The following is a 13,074-nucleotide window of genomic DNA, read 5'->3' as shown; positions in this document are numbered from 1 at the left end:
TGGGCTCAGACTGATCCCAGTCCCCGATTGACTGGGAGACTCTAGGCCATCTTCCGGTCGCCTACCTGGCTGGTTCTGCTGTGTCGGTCTTCAGTCCGTTTCGGCAGCCGATGCTCTCCATCTTAGTTGATCGTTTGGGTATGTTCTCGTGTGTTACGAAGAGGGACAGGAGATCGGCAGAGGTGGAGAATCGTGTTCGTGGGGGAGGAACAGAAGAGGTGTGATATGTGTGCGGTATGTGGTTTTGGCTTATGGCCACATGGAAGAGATTTTGGAAATGGTTGATCCACGTAGAGCGCCTGAATGGGGCTTGTATTAGAACAGAGAAGAACAAAGGGTACGGTGATTTCACTGTAGATGAAGAGTCTGAGTGAATCGCACTACAGCTCTTCCTCCTTCTCCATACATATTGCTATCACAGGAAGCTGCACGATTTCCATGAAAGATGTCCACGAGCCTTTCTGCTCGTCAGTATCTGTGTGGATGGTAGATGGAAGAACATTGTTAGCCCCGCATAGTTGCTTTTCCTTCTGGTCTGAATGCTTTTGCGTTTCCTTGATATTTGTTCTGGTCAGTACATCCCCTGGTGATTCCACAATCGACCCATATTCTGGGACAAGAGTCCTGACTGGGCTCCAAATTAGCAGGAACCTGCCTGTCACATACCCATGTTCTTAGGATGACAGCCCTAGCTTGAAGCCAGCTTCGAGCCACCCGGTTGTCCTCAGCTGAGGGCTGCTCGCGATTGTGATGGGCGGCACAGGGGAGATCAAAGCTAGGGAGCACTATACTCCCCTTGTGCATTTGGTCCCCAAATGATCCCTTCGGGACTGATTGCTCGCCGCGGTGCTACAACAACTGACAAAAATCACAGTAAGTGAGCACGAGCTATCTTCTGCCAGAGCCTGAGAGCTCGGATAGGGTGATCACTAAGGTTTGACCCCCAAGGGTCACACATAGTCAGCACCACGACTGGCTGCCAAAGACTACACTAAAGACAAAACAAGGATTCCATAAAGAACGGCATCGATGGATTAAAATAATGAACGAGCAAGTGCAAAGTGCAATTCATTCACTACAAGGCTTCCATCACTATATTGACCTTGATTATCATTGTTCAGATCATGAGGGTTTGTTTCATTCACGGCATCCCTGGTATTGCCACAAAGACCGGAAATCGCAAACAATACACACTTCACTCTTGATCCACGGGAGACAGCAATCTCTAATTCACCTCGCTCCTTTGCGAGGCAACCTATCTTTCGTTGTCAGTTATGTCATCAGAGTTGAAAAGTACCCTTCATTTCTAGCTAGGATGAAACTGAGTCGGTGAAAGACAGTGAGCAGAATCCCCCTGGCCAAACTTGATGACATCAAGCAGCAATGTAACGCGGAATTGGCGGAACCGGTGCTCGTCGTGACCCTACGGCCCAACAAAGCCTGGTCAAGTTGGAGGGGATGCTGCGGTCTGCATCGCTGGAAGGGTATTTAAGCTGGCTGAAATCACCCCTGGATACTACATCTCACCACAACCGCATCTCAGATCCCTCACTATGCCTTCAGGAATCGGTCGCGACATGTCCCCCGCGTGGGCGCTGGTCTCACGCCTTGATCACGCGCCGGATGGCCTGATTCGGGTCGGCAATATCTTGGTGAATCCTAGCGAGCCTCATCGGCCGCTCACCAGAGTCCCGGCATCCGAGGGGCAGGAGGGCTATCCACCAGTTATCACGGCGAGATCGGTGGGGTACTACACTACCCATAATATGTGGAGATTGAACGATACCCCCGAACCCGGAGTGGAGATCTCCCCGGAGGCTCGTTCTCATGATGGATTATTGCTCTGGGACACGAGGCTGTCCATTGGGGATCACCATATCAGTTGTTTCCGCCAACTATGGGTCAGGGAGGAGGTAGTTGAGGCCAGCTTGATAAATGACCCTTCGGTTCAAGCACTGCTGGAGCAACGTAGCGGCGGCGACTGTACGCTGTATCTAGTGAACTCTCTTTTCATCGCTGAAAATATCACTATCGAAGGGAAACGATATCACCTTCGGGAGGGGCGTCCAGAGGATGGTGTCAACGTCATTATTAAGGACCAAGGCCCCAAAATCCTCGCCTACAGAATGCTTAAGGTTGTGATAGACCCTGCACGAAGGGTTAGGCTCAGCGTTTACCGCCCTGCTAGAGAAGATCCATATTTCTTTCCGGATTCTTTGGCCGATGTCGCCCACCGACTACTCCACCAGGAGATCGGGGCCGAGTATATGAGCGAGCAAGAAGGTGAAGTTACGATGGGCGCATCTCCCCTTCCTGAGGGACAAATCTGATATGCATTTGGTATGCGTCTTGATATGACCCAGCATAACAGATAAAATACCATTCAAAAAGATGAACCCATTATAAATTTTACATCCAAGACATCTGACATCCTTATACCAACTTAACTACCTGGTACCCCAAATCTCTCTGGCCTTTCTTCGGGCAGGCGGTGCCTTGATGCCTCTGAGGGCATTTAACAAGACATTGAAGGCGGCAATTCGCAAAGCAATTCATCAGCAACGCTCCGGTTATCAGACTGACTGAGTCCAGGGATCCTACCATTATCCCATCCTACTCGTACAAGCACATTCCTAACTGACAAGGGTTGCATGCTGATTATGATTATAAGGGTCACTTGCAGTCGTAACGGATCGTGACCGGCAAGGACAGCACCGCACCACCTTCCCACTCCTTATATACTTGTCAATGAACCCACTACTACTACAATACATATACATCTATGTTTACCCTATGTCCCCGTCCGTCCCCTTCCACGTCATCCTCATCTCTACCACTAGTTGCGTTGCACCCCGATCCGGTTACTGTATCATGTTGAGCCGCTTCCAATGCTACTTAGCCCCCAGTCAGGAGGGGGGAGTAGGGATCGGACGTCGTCACAGAGTGCCTAGCGAGAGCCATGGCAATCGCTTGGGAGACGTGGAAGTCGGCCGGTTAACAAGGGCATGCAGGAGATTCCTGCAGTCAGAGCTCAGCGGTATGAGTCCGGTTCCTGTCTCGCAGGGAGGGCGGTTTGAGCTGGCCGGCAGTCCAAATGCATGGAAAGGAAGAAGTGGTAGCGACGTGGCTTGGCTTGGCTTGGGATGCAAAGAGTTGTGGAAGGTAAGCCCCCATTGTGGCTATCTGTCTTTGGTTGTCATTGTCCGGACCATAAGTATCCCAGGCATCGCCATCAAGACCAGGGCAACCGCGAACAGTACACACACCAATTCCGATCCACGGAAAACCGGGAATCTTACTTGTTGACCCACATGGCACTAAGCTTATTGTGGCCCTATCTCAGCCCACCTTGGCGATGAAGCACCTCGCTCTTTCGTGAGACAATCCATCTTTCATTGTGCCGTCAGTGCTTGGGAAGGGGATAAAAGACTGCCGGGGCCTCCTCAATAGGTTCTGTCAGCATAGAAAAGTACCATTCAATTAATCCTGTTGAGATGATAAAGGGCCAGTCAAGGAAGACATAAAGCTGCCCTATGGCACGGAGATAGTGGAACCGGTGCTCGCCGTGACCCAAAAGCAAACAAAGCCTGATCAGATCCAGTAGATGCTGCAATTGGCATTTTCGGAAGTGTATTTAAAGCACAGCGTGTTGCCACCTACTGCAATTCCTCAACCCACCGAGATCAACAACCTCACCAATCTCACCACAACATTCATCCAGATCCCATCCATCATGAGTCGTGGTGTAAGTGAATTTTTGAACTTTGACAGAATAAACAACAACTGGGCGCTGGTCCAGAGCTTTGATCACGCTCCCGGTGGCCAGATTCGCTTAGGCAATATCTTGGTGAACCCTGGCGAGCCCCATCGACCACTCACAACAGTCACAGCGGCTGAGCTTGAGGAAAAGTACCCCCGAGTTTGGAGGGGTGCACCGATGTCAATTAGAGTCACTAATGATCGGTTATCGTCTGAGCTAAACCTTCCGCCTGGGATTGGGGAGATGCCCTCGGCGGCTCTTATACATGAGGGATCAGTGGTCTGGACGGTAACGTGGCGCCTCGACAGCGTCGTGGACTATATGTTTGAGTCTATGCCCAGCCAGAGCACAGTCGAGGCCCGCCTGACGGATCCTGCTATTCAAGCACTGCTGGAGGAACACGGCGGCAGCTGTACACTGTATATGGTGACTGGGACCAAGGTCGTCACGGGATTCTCTGGCACGGGGGAACGGCTCCATAGCCCCAGCGCTGGGCCGAGGGATGTACTCAAGGTCGGCATTGATGAACCAGGACCGAAGATTATTGGATACCATATGATAAAGATTGTGATCGACGACTGTGCACAAGGGGTTCAGCTCAGTCTTAATCAGTGTACGGCAGACGATCCATACTTCTTCCCTGGTGATTGGTTCCAGCTGTTTGACAAAATACTCCTTCGAGAATCTGAGGCTGAGTGTAGACGAGAACAGGAAGGTGAAATTACGGTGAGTGTTGTACCCTCACCCTCTTGAGGGCCTTCTTAGGAGGACAAACCCTCATTCATTCACTCACTATCTTACTACCCAGTGGCCTCTTGGACAGGCCATGCGAATCAATTTCGGCCAACCAGAAAATGTGAAAAAAAAATAAGGAATAAAATAAAATAAAAATAAATTACATCTGTTATATGTTGTTATATACATCGTGAACATCGTGTACGTGTGGTGCCTTGATGTCTGGGCTCGGAAGATAAACATACCACTCTCTGGTTCACTCCTTCTTCTCATGAGGCTTGTCGGAAATCAGTTGAAGGCTTTTTTGTCTACATGAAAGCGGCAATTCACACGAGGGGGAAGAAAGCGGGGACTGCCGCAATCAGCGACAACCCTTCCGGTTATCGGACCGAGCCCGTAGCCGGCCACCATCCGACTTACTTGCTAAGTTATGTAACTCCTTAAGAATGTACAGGATTCACGGTATTTTCAACCATCACTTGAACGGGGTCCAGATTCAATTTCGCTAGCAATATTGCGTATGAACAATTAACCCGCCTACGTCATCGACCGCGCCAGGGAAATTTCTCTCGGCAAAACTTCGGCAAATGATCAATTATACTGAGTACATGGAAAGTGGAGACGAGATATGAGGCCATTGAGTCATCGACAGTCCCCGCACCCGCATGTAACCCCCACGGGTGGGATTTGTGGAGCGTTGGGGTTGGTCGGGGTCGAGGACTCGGCACGAGGCCGATCCCCGGCTTTGGACTTCATCCCGAGCCCTAATGAAGATGATGATGATAATGATGCGATCCATCAATGCAACATCGCTATGCCGTATTTCCCGTTTGGTGTCACAGCGTACTTCGAGGTAAATAAATAGAGGGTCCCGTGGACGTCTCATTGCATTTGAATCCAGTCCTCAACAGCGACCTCAGTTCCTCCAGTCAAGGCCCATCTGATTGCGATGAAGGTCTCACCCGACTACGCCTTCCTCCTCTCAGGGGCGCTGCTGGCTCCCTCAGTCCATGCAAGCACTTGCCAGGCCCCTATCAACCATCCTGGCAAGCCATTCAGTCATGTGCAGCCGCTCAACACCACCATTCTGACACCCTACGGCTCTTCCCCGGCGGTCTATCCTTCCCGTAGGTCCTCTCTGCTTCTACGGCTCTTTCCCCGCTAACGGACTCTCCCCACGCCCAGCCAACATCACCGGCGTTGGCGGATGGGATCAGGCGCTAGCCAAGGCCAAACACTGGGTCTCCCAACTGACTCTGGAGGAGAAGACCTGGATGGCCACCGGCCAACCGGGCCCTTGCGTCGGCAACGTGCTGCCCATCCCACGCCTCAACTTCACCGGACTCTGTCTGCAGAACGGACCACAGTGCCTGGAGCAGGGCGACTACTCGAGCGTCTTCGTCAGTGGGGTCTCCGCGGCCGCCAGCTGGGACCGCGACCTGCTGTACACGCGCGGACAGGCAATCGCCCAGGAGCACAAGGCCAAGGGGACACACGTGGTGCTGGGCCCCATCGGCGGCCCCTTGGGGCGCAGTGCGTACAACGGACGCACCTGGGAAGGGTTCGCCGCCGACCCGTACCTGACCGGGGTGTGCATGGAGGAGACGATCCGGGGCATTCAGGACGAAGGCGTGCAGGCCAACGCCAAGCACTGGGTCGCCTACGAGCAGGAGACCCAGCGCAATCCGACCTACGCCCCCGACGCCAACGCGACGACCTACATCCAGGACTCGGTCTCCTCGAACCTGGATGACCGCACGATGCACGAGATCTACATGTGGCCGTTCGCCAACGCCCTGCGCGCCCGCGTCGCCAGCGTCATGTGCTCCTACAACCGCATCAATGGGTCGCACGCCTGCCAGAACTCATACGCCCTGAATCACCTGCTCAAGACCGAGCTGGGCTTCCAGGGCTACGTCATGTCCGACTGGGGCGCCACCCACAGTGGTGTCGCCTCCATCGAGAGCGGCATGGACATGACCATGCCCGGCGGATTCACCGTCTACGGCGAGCTGTGGACCGAGGGCTCCTACTTCGGCCAGAACCTGACCGCGGCGGTACGCAATGGCTCTGTCGCCACCACTCGCCTGGATGACATGATTGTGCGCATCATGACTCCGTACTTCTGGCTGGGCCAGGACAATCCCGCCTACCCCAGCGTCGATGCCTCCGTCGGCCCGCTGAACATCGACTCACCCCCGGACACCTGGCTGTACGACTGGCAGTTCACAGGCGAGCAGAACCGCGACGTGCGCGGCAACCACAGCCAACTCATCCGTGCACATGGCGCGGCCTCGACCGTGCTGTTGAAAAACGAGCGGAACGCCCTGCCGCTGCGCAAGCCGCGGAACATCGTGATTGTCGGCAACGACGCCGGGCCCATGACGCAGGGAGCCTCGAACCAGAACGACTTCGAGTACGGAACGCTGGCCAACGCCGGCGGGTCGGGCACCTGTCGGTTCAGCTTCCTGTCGACGCCGCTGGAGGCGATCACGGCGCGGGCGCGGCAGGACGGGGCGCTGGTGCAGTCGTGGCTGAACAACACCTTGATCACCACCTCGGGGCTAGCCTCGCTGTGGAACCCGCAGCAGCCGGACGTGTGTCTGGTGTTCCTGAAGAGCTGGTCGCAGGAGAACGAGGACCGGAGCTCGCTGGAGTTGGACTGGGATGGGCCTGCGGTGGTGGAGGCCGTGGCGCGCGACTGCAACAACACGGTGGTGGTCACCCACTCGGCGGGCATCAACCTGCTGCCCTTCGCCGATCACCCCAACGTGACGGCCATCCTGGCGGCGCACTACCCCGGCGAAGAGTCAGGCAATTCGCTCGTCGACCTCCTGTACGGCGAGGTGAACCCTTCGGCCAAGCTGCCCTACGTGATCGCCTACAACGCCTCGGACTACAACGCCCCCGTCACCACCGCGGTGCAGACCAACGGAACCTACGACTGGCAGAGCTGGTTCGATGAAGGGCTGGAGGTCGGATACCGCTACTTCGACGCCCACGACATCCCCGTGCGCTACGAGTTCGGCTTTGGTCTCAGCTACACCACCTTCACCCTGAGCGCGTTACACATCACGACGCCCAGAACCAACCTCACGGCCCTGCCCGCAGCCCTGCCCGTTCAGCCGGGTGGAAACCCCGCCCTCTGGGAGACGGTGTACACCCTGAGCGCCCAGGTGAGCAACACCGGCGGCGTGGACGGCTATGCTATCCCGCAGCTGTACGTGGGGTTCCCCGACTCGGCGCCCGCGGGGACTCCCCCGAGCCAGCTGCGTGGATTCGACAAGATCTGGGTGCCCGCGGGACAGACCAGGACGGTCACGTTTGATCTCGCGCGGCGTGATGTCAGCTACTGGGACGTGGTGGCGCAGGACTGGCGCATTCCCTTGGGACGGTTTACCTTCCACGCGGGGTTCAGTAGTCGGGATTTCCACGCCAACGTGACGGCGACGCTGATCAATTGATCACGGAGGAGTTTATGTTGAAGTGCTCGAGGGGGATGTATGTAATGTCCAGCACTCGGAATAATAATGCTGAGTCATGAATTGAGAATTGTCTATATCTTCTATATTGATGACCATAACCCTCACTAGGAGCGGTCCATACTAGTAGCCTAAGTCCTACCGCTGTAGCCCTTACTTCCGCGTGGCAAACCGACTCTTCCGTCGGATTCTCTTCCCGTATCGGAAGAAGATATACCTGCCATCACCAAAGTCAGCCCCCGGACACCAGCTGCAGCGCATGCCACTCACGGAAATGGAGCCATCACCAGACTTAGAAACGCCAGCAAGGAGGTCGCCCACTGGTTGCCCAGCGTGTGGTACACTGGTCGCTTGTTAGCTTCTTGAACAGCGCAGCGTTGTGGATCATGGGCAAGCTTACTCGGATACCCGAACAAAGGAAACGCAGCCGCAAAGGTGCTACGCGTGAAGCTGTTGGCCCCCAGGGCACTGGCAGCATACATGGGATACGCATCCACCAGGAAGGTAAAGACGCCCGCGTAGACTAGGATCATCCTGTATGCATGAAGGTTGTCAGCGGAGCCCTGATTTTACACCACAAGGGGAACCTCGGATAAGGCTCGAGGGATACTTTACCCTGCTCCAAACAATGAGCTCCCAATGATGGGCACCGCCCAATGCACCGAAGGCAGTCTACTACATAGTCAACGATTGCTCTGGCATACCACTTGCAACAAACAAAATCAAGAGGACAAGGGACAGGAAAGCGCACGCCGTCCAAGCGAACCAGAACAACCCCACCGTTAACAGCGGCGCCCCAATCACCGCCGGTGGCAGTCGTCGCTCGGGGTCCGTCTCGTCAATTTGCCGCAGGATGTTCATCCGAAGATACAACCTGCGACACCTACCACCAAAGGTATCAGACCACTCACGTGAGAATAGAGCGAGGACTCATACCAAGGATCAGCAACCACCGCAGCAACCATCCCCGCCGTGATGCCCGCAAATGCCAGGCCGGACTGCCACAGCCCCCAATTGTAGACCGTGCCGAAGATGATCTTAAACGAGCCGAAGAACAGGTATTGGATGCCCAGGGCAATGGCGGAGAGGAGACAGAGATTCAGGCACATGGGCTCAAGGAAGAGGAGCATAAAGGGGCGGTAGAGCGAGCGGAGGACGGTCTGCAAGATTAGCCGCGTTGGATAGAACAAGCCCTACACTTGAGCAGAAACCGGGGGAACACGCACCATCGAGATCGACCGGTCCAACCGCTCGATCGGCGCCTTCCATCGCTCCTCTCCAGTTTCTTTGCGAAGACGGCGAGCTTTGCGCCGGAGAAGGACGGGATGATAGGTCTCCGGCACGAAGCAGAGGACCAGGAGGCATTGGATGGAGGACCAGATGAGGAGGGTGTAGAACGACCAGCGCCTTTACTCGAGAACAGATCCAGGTTAGACTCCTGATCCACGGGCCGGCTGGAAACTACTCACCATGACGCAAATGAATTGATCAAGCCCCCAAGCATAGGCCCGAAACTCGATCCGGTGCTGCCATTTCGCCATCAGCTCTCAGTCACCTTTCCTTCCTCAACCACAACATCCCTCTCCCCATTGATCAGGATGGCAAACCCACAACGGCGACGCGGTATACACCAGCATCGGGAAATGCAATTTTTCCTTGGTATACAGATCCCCCACCGTCGCGCCCGCCACACTCGTAAAAGCCGCCCCGGCCAACCCGGTCAACAGCCGCGCCACCAGCATCGTCTCGATATTGCGGGCGACCGCGCAGGGGATCAAGAAAAGGACAAACAGCGGCAGCGAGATGCGGAAGATCGGGCGTCTCCCGTAGAATTCCGACAGCGGCGAGAGCACCAGGGGCCCCCAGCCGAGCCCGCCGATGAACAGGCTCAGCCCCAGGGTGGCGACGATGCGGGAGCAGCGCAACTCCTCGATGATCTGGTGGTAGGTGCTGACGTACAACGAGCTGGTAACGGTGATGCAGAGGGTGGTAGAGCAGATGAGCAGCTCGATCGCCCATTTGCGCCGCGGTGCAAGGCAATGCGGGTTCGCGGGGGCATCCTCGGGGGCCCAGCGGACTTCGAAGGCGTCGCTGGTGGGCGACTCGAGGTCGAGGTCGATTTCTGTCGAGTGGGAGGAGGTTTCCATGCCTTTCTCGCTTGGTTGGCCTCGGATGAGGATTGAGTAGGCCGGTTGATTCTGGCGAGAAGAAGGGGAAATGCTGCATTGAAGCCGTTGAGTTTCATGCTGCGGGGGGAAGAAGCGATTCCTTGGGAGAGAAAGGGCTGGCCGAACGCCGCTGATGGTTGGACCCGGATGTTCGATTGCCCCCCAAAGTCCAGTACCCTCGGAGAAACAGAGTCTTCTCTGGTTGTTCCGAAGTGGCGCCATGATCGGCGAATTGTGGTTCTCTCGTGAGACCGCCATCTCTCCTGCTATACGAGCTTGGGGTGGGTGGTGGTTGGTTATAACCTATAGTTCAGCTTTCTCACCTACTTCCCTTGTCGCTGTGCATTGCAAGTCTGCTATACTTGGATCTTTGTCCGGGTTCTCCAATGGCTCTTAATCTGATCCCGGGGTGGAATGAGTTGCTTATCGTCTCTGCAGACAATGGGATCGGCCGACTCCATTCTCGTTGGACGTAGGGCTAGAAGAAGTCCATGCCCTGACCTTGGCTGGTGAGGTCCGCTGACTGTACATCAAAACTTCTATATACTCTCGCAAATGTGTACATACATTACCGCCTCATTCCCACAGTCTCCTGCGCTTGCTTTCAGCAGATAAGATCAGACCAGACCGTATGATGGTGTTGATGATATTGAGAGCACGTCCACCCCGGAGTTACACCGTCCTCCGGCAGTCTGTTCGAGTACCTTATTTTCCAATTGGTCTCACTGCAGCTGCATTGCCGGGGCTGTCGCACAGCCTCCAAGGTCTGTCCGACCCGATGGGGCGGAGTTACTGTCCCAGAAGTATGTTTTCCATTGCCTTCTTGTCAGATAGTCCACTGGCTTAGGAGACTGGCCGGTGCTGTCTAACATACACGCCGTCTGCATTGATCAGAACACCACAATAGACATGTAAGGGTCAGCCTGGAGTGGATGAGGATCGCCACGGGTGCGGTCTTTCTTTGTGATGCAATCAAATTCCATTGCCCTATGATATCCACAGTATGAGCCTTGACTGTCAGCCTCGCCATGGTCATGATAAGCTATCGAGCCCCAGTCCATCCGCAAGTGCCACGTTTTACCGTATCCCCAAGATACAGATTCCTTCCTCAGCAACCTAGGCATGCATCAAATCCCCGATTCAACCCCTTCACCCCCTTTCGTCCCTTTCAACCCTACAACTCCGCAGCCCTGCATACAGCAGCCACCACCTCCCCCACCCGCGACAGAAACGGACTATGCCCAGCATCCAGCGTCTCCGTCCGAATATCGCGCCCCTGCCCGACCCCCTCCACCATTCTCCTCTGCACCTCCACCGGGATCGCCCGATCCCTTTCACAATAAAGGTACGTGGTGGGCACGACCTTCCAGGCCGCAAAGCGACAAACACTAGAGAACGTGCGATAGCTGTGCGGGTTCAACGCCGCCACGGCCGCGCGCGCCGCCGCCTCCGGCACGTCCTGGTAGAACACCTCGATCGGATTGCGAGGCATCGCCGCCGTCTGATCCGCCGAGACCTCCACCCAGGGGGCATCGTGGCCGCCGAGTGCGTCGCGGAGCGAGCGGCCCTCGGGAACGAGGAAGGAGCAGCACAGGAGGAGATGCGAGACGCCGCCGGGGAGGCTCGCTTCCCGGCGGGTCTCCCAGTCCAGGTGCTGGATGGCCTCGCTGGCGACGACGCCGCCGTAGGAGTGCGCGAACACGAGGACGCGGTGGCCGGCGGCCGCGAGCCGGAGGATCTGGGTGCGGACCTGCTGGACGTCCTCGGTGAAGTCGCGGAGGTAGTGGTGGTTCTCGGGACCGACGGAGGGGAGGTGGACGGCGTCGGTGGTGTAGGTCGTCGTGGACTGCAGGAGGTCGATGACCTGGCTGAAGCAGCTGGGGCTGTGCCAGGCGCCTGGGACGAAGAGGATGGCGGTTGAGGGCATGGTTGAGGTGGCTACCGATTGGTAAGAGACGTGGAGAATAGTGTATGATGGAGAATAGTCAGGTCGGAGTGAGCGGTGGCTAAGGCTTTCTGATCGTCTGAGTAGTTCTGGGTTCTTGGAAGGTGTATTCTAGGACGTGGTGGTGGGGATTCTACCCCGGATGGGTGAGGTTGTTGCAGTTCGGCTGCAGACCGCACTCCAATCATAAGGTGGTGCTTAAGCGATATAGGTCGTGCTCCAACCAGGAGTTTGTGCTCACCTTTAGGCTCAATAAAGGTTCAAAATGACTTTGCTTGGGGGAATGAGGAAATGAACTTGTATAACCTAAGAATGCTAGAGGGCCTAAGCTCAAGATCTTTGAATTCGAGACGAGGTATCCCAGAGAGAACGATGAGATTAGAATGAAGTGGTAGGTAAAAGAAGATTCCTATATGCAGTCCCTTTTGTACTGACGCCTGTGAAGTGGGCAATACTACCTATCATATTCACAAGCTGCCTGTCTGAACTATAATGTAAACCGTGACACAGCTTATCCCCATCTAGCATGAAAGCAAAGCCCACATAGCCCCGTCTCGCAATAACCCAGCTCAGATCAAATCCACGTTATGTGTCTATATTGTATCACTGGCATCTTTATGATCTCCGTCAGAGTGATCACATCGTCCCCAAATAGGCTCACGGGATGGGACAGACTCCGAACCAATACAAAGGCTCAAATGAGTAAGTCCAGCCATGGCTCACATTGCTGGTGAACTGTATATCAGCTTACGGCGATGCAGCTTTAAGGAGTTTGCCCTCAAGCCCCTTCATTCAGAAAGAGTTCTTTACTACTGCTAGGTGATCAAGGCTTCACATTCACACATATAGTGCGGCTGATGGATTGATCTAATGCCTTGTTGTGGGCTCTCTCTGGTGCCACGAGCGAGTCATCATGCAAATACAGTATATTGTAGAAATGGTCCAGACCTCAGGGTGTAATACAGTATGAATGTCTCGAAAGGA

At 55.2% G+C, this 13,074-nt stretch overlaps 4 protein-coding genes across 4 annotated transcripts; 2 read left to right on the top strand and 2 right to left on the bottom strand.

Annotated features, from left to right (window-relative positions):
- Positions 1–1,553: 1,553 nt before the first annotated feature.
- Positions 1,554–2,330, top strand: BO66DRAFT_438733 (uncharacterized protein; the record flags this gene model as incomplete). The annotated part of the gene is made up of 1 exon (XM_025651089.1): positions 1,554–2,330. One exon carries the CDS (start codon positions 1,554–1,556, stop codon positions 2,328–2,330), a length of 777 nt encoding a protein of 258 aa, XP_025503851.1.
- A 3,111-nt stretch (positions 2,331–5,441) lies between these two features.
- BO66DRAFT_452040 (beta-glucosidase) lies at positions 5,442–7,959 on the top strand (the record flags this gene model as incomplete). The annotated part of the gene is made up of 2 exons (XM_025651907.1): positions 5,442–5,622; positions 5,681–7,959. Coding segments are annotated over 2 exons (2,460 nt in total), but the record flags the coding sequence as incomplete, so codon positions are not given.
- Positions 7,960–8,130: 171 nt separating this feature from the next.
- On the bottom strand, positions 8,131–10,124 carry BO66DRAFT_452037 (MFS transporter; the record flags this gene model as incomplete). The annotated part of the gene is made up of 9 exons (XM_025651906.1): positions 8,131–8,194; positions 8,248–8,320; positions 8,378–8,511; positions 8,593–8,649; positions 8,729–8,860; positions 8,914–9,137; positions 9,204–9,384; positions 9,447–9,503; positions 9,589–10,124. 9 exons carry the CDS (start codon positions 10,122–10,124, stop codon positions 8,131–8,133), a joined length of 1,458 nt encoding a protein of 485 aa, XP_025503849.1.
- Positions 10,125–11,319: 1,195 nt separating this feature from the next.
- BO66DRAFT_411659 (alpha/beta fold hydrolase) lies at positions 11,320–12,072 on the bottom strand (the record flags this gene model as incomplete). The annotated part of the gene is made up of 1 exon (XM_025649306.1): positions 11,320–12,072. One exon carries the CDS (start codon positions 12,070–12,072, stop codon positions 11,320–11,322), a length of 753 nt encoding a protein of 250 aa, XP_025503848.1.
- Between the last annotated feature and the right edge of the window lie 1,002 nt (positions 12,073–13,074).

This window comes from Aspergillus aculeatinus (assembly GCF_003184765.1).
Source record: "Aspergillus aculeatinus CBS 121060 unplaced genomic scaffold BO66scaffold_25, whole genome shotgun sequence".
Taxonomy (NCBI): Eukaryota; Fungi; Ascomycota; class Eurotiomycetes; order Eurotiales; family Aspergillaceae; genus Aspergillus; species Aspergillus aculeatinus.
Note: the sequence above shows the minus strand (reverse complement) of the source record. Positions and strands in the feature narration are given on the sequence as shown.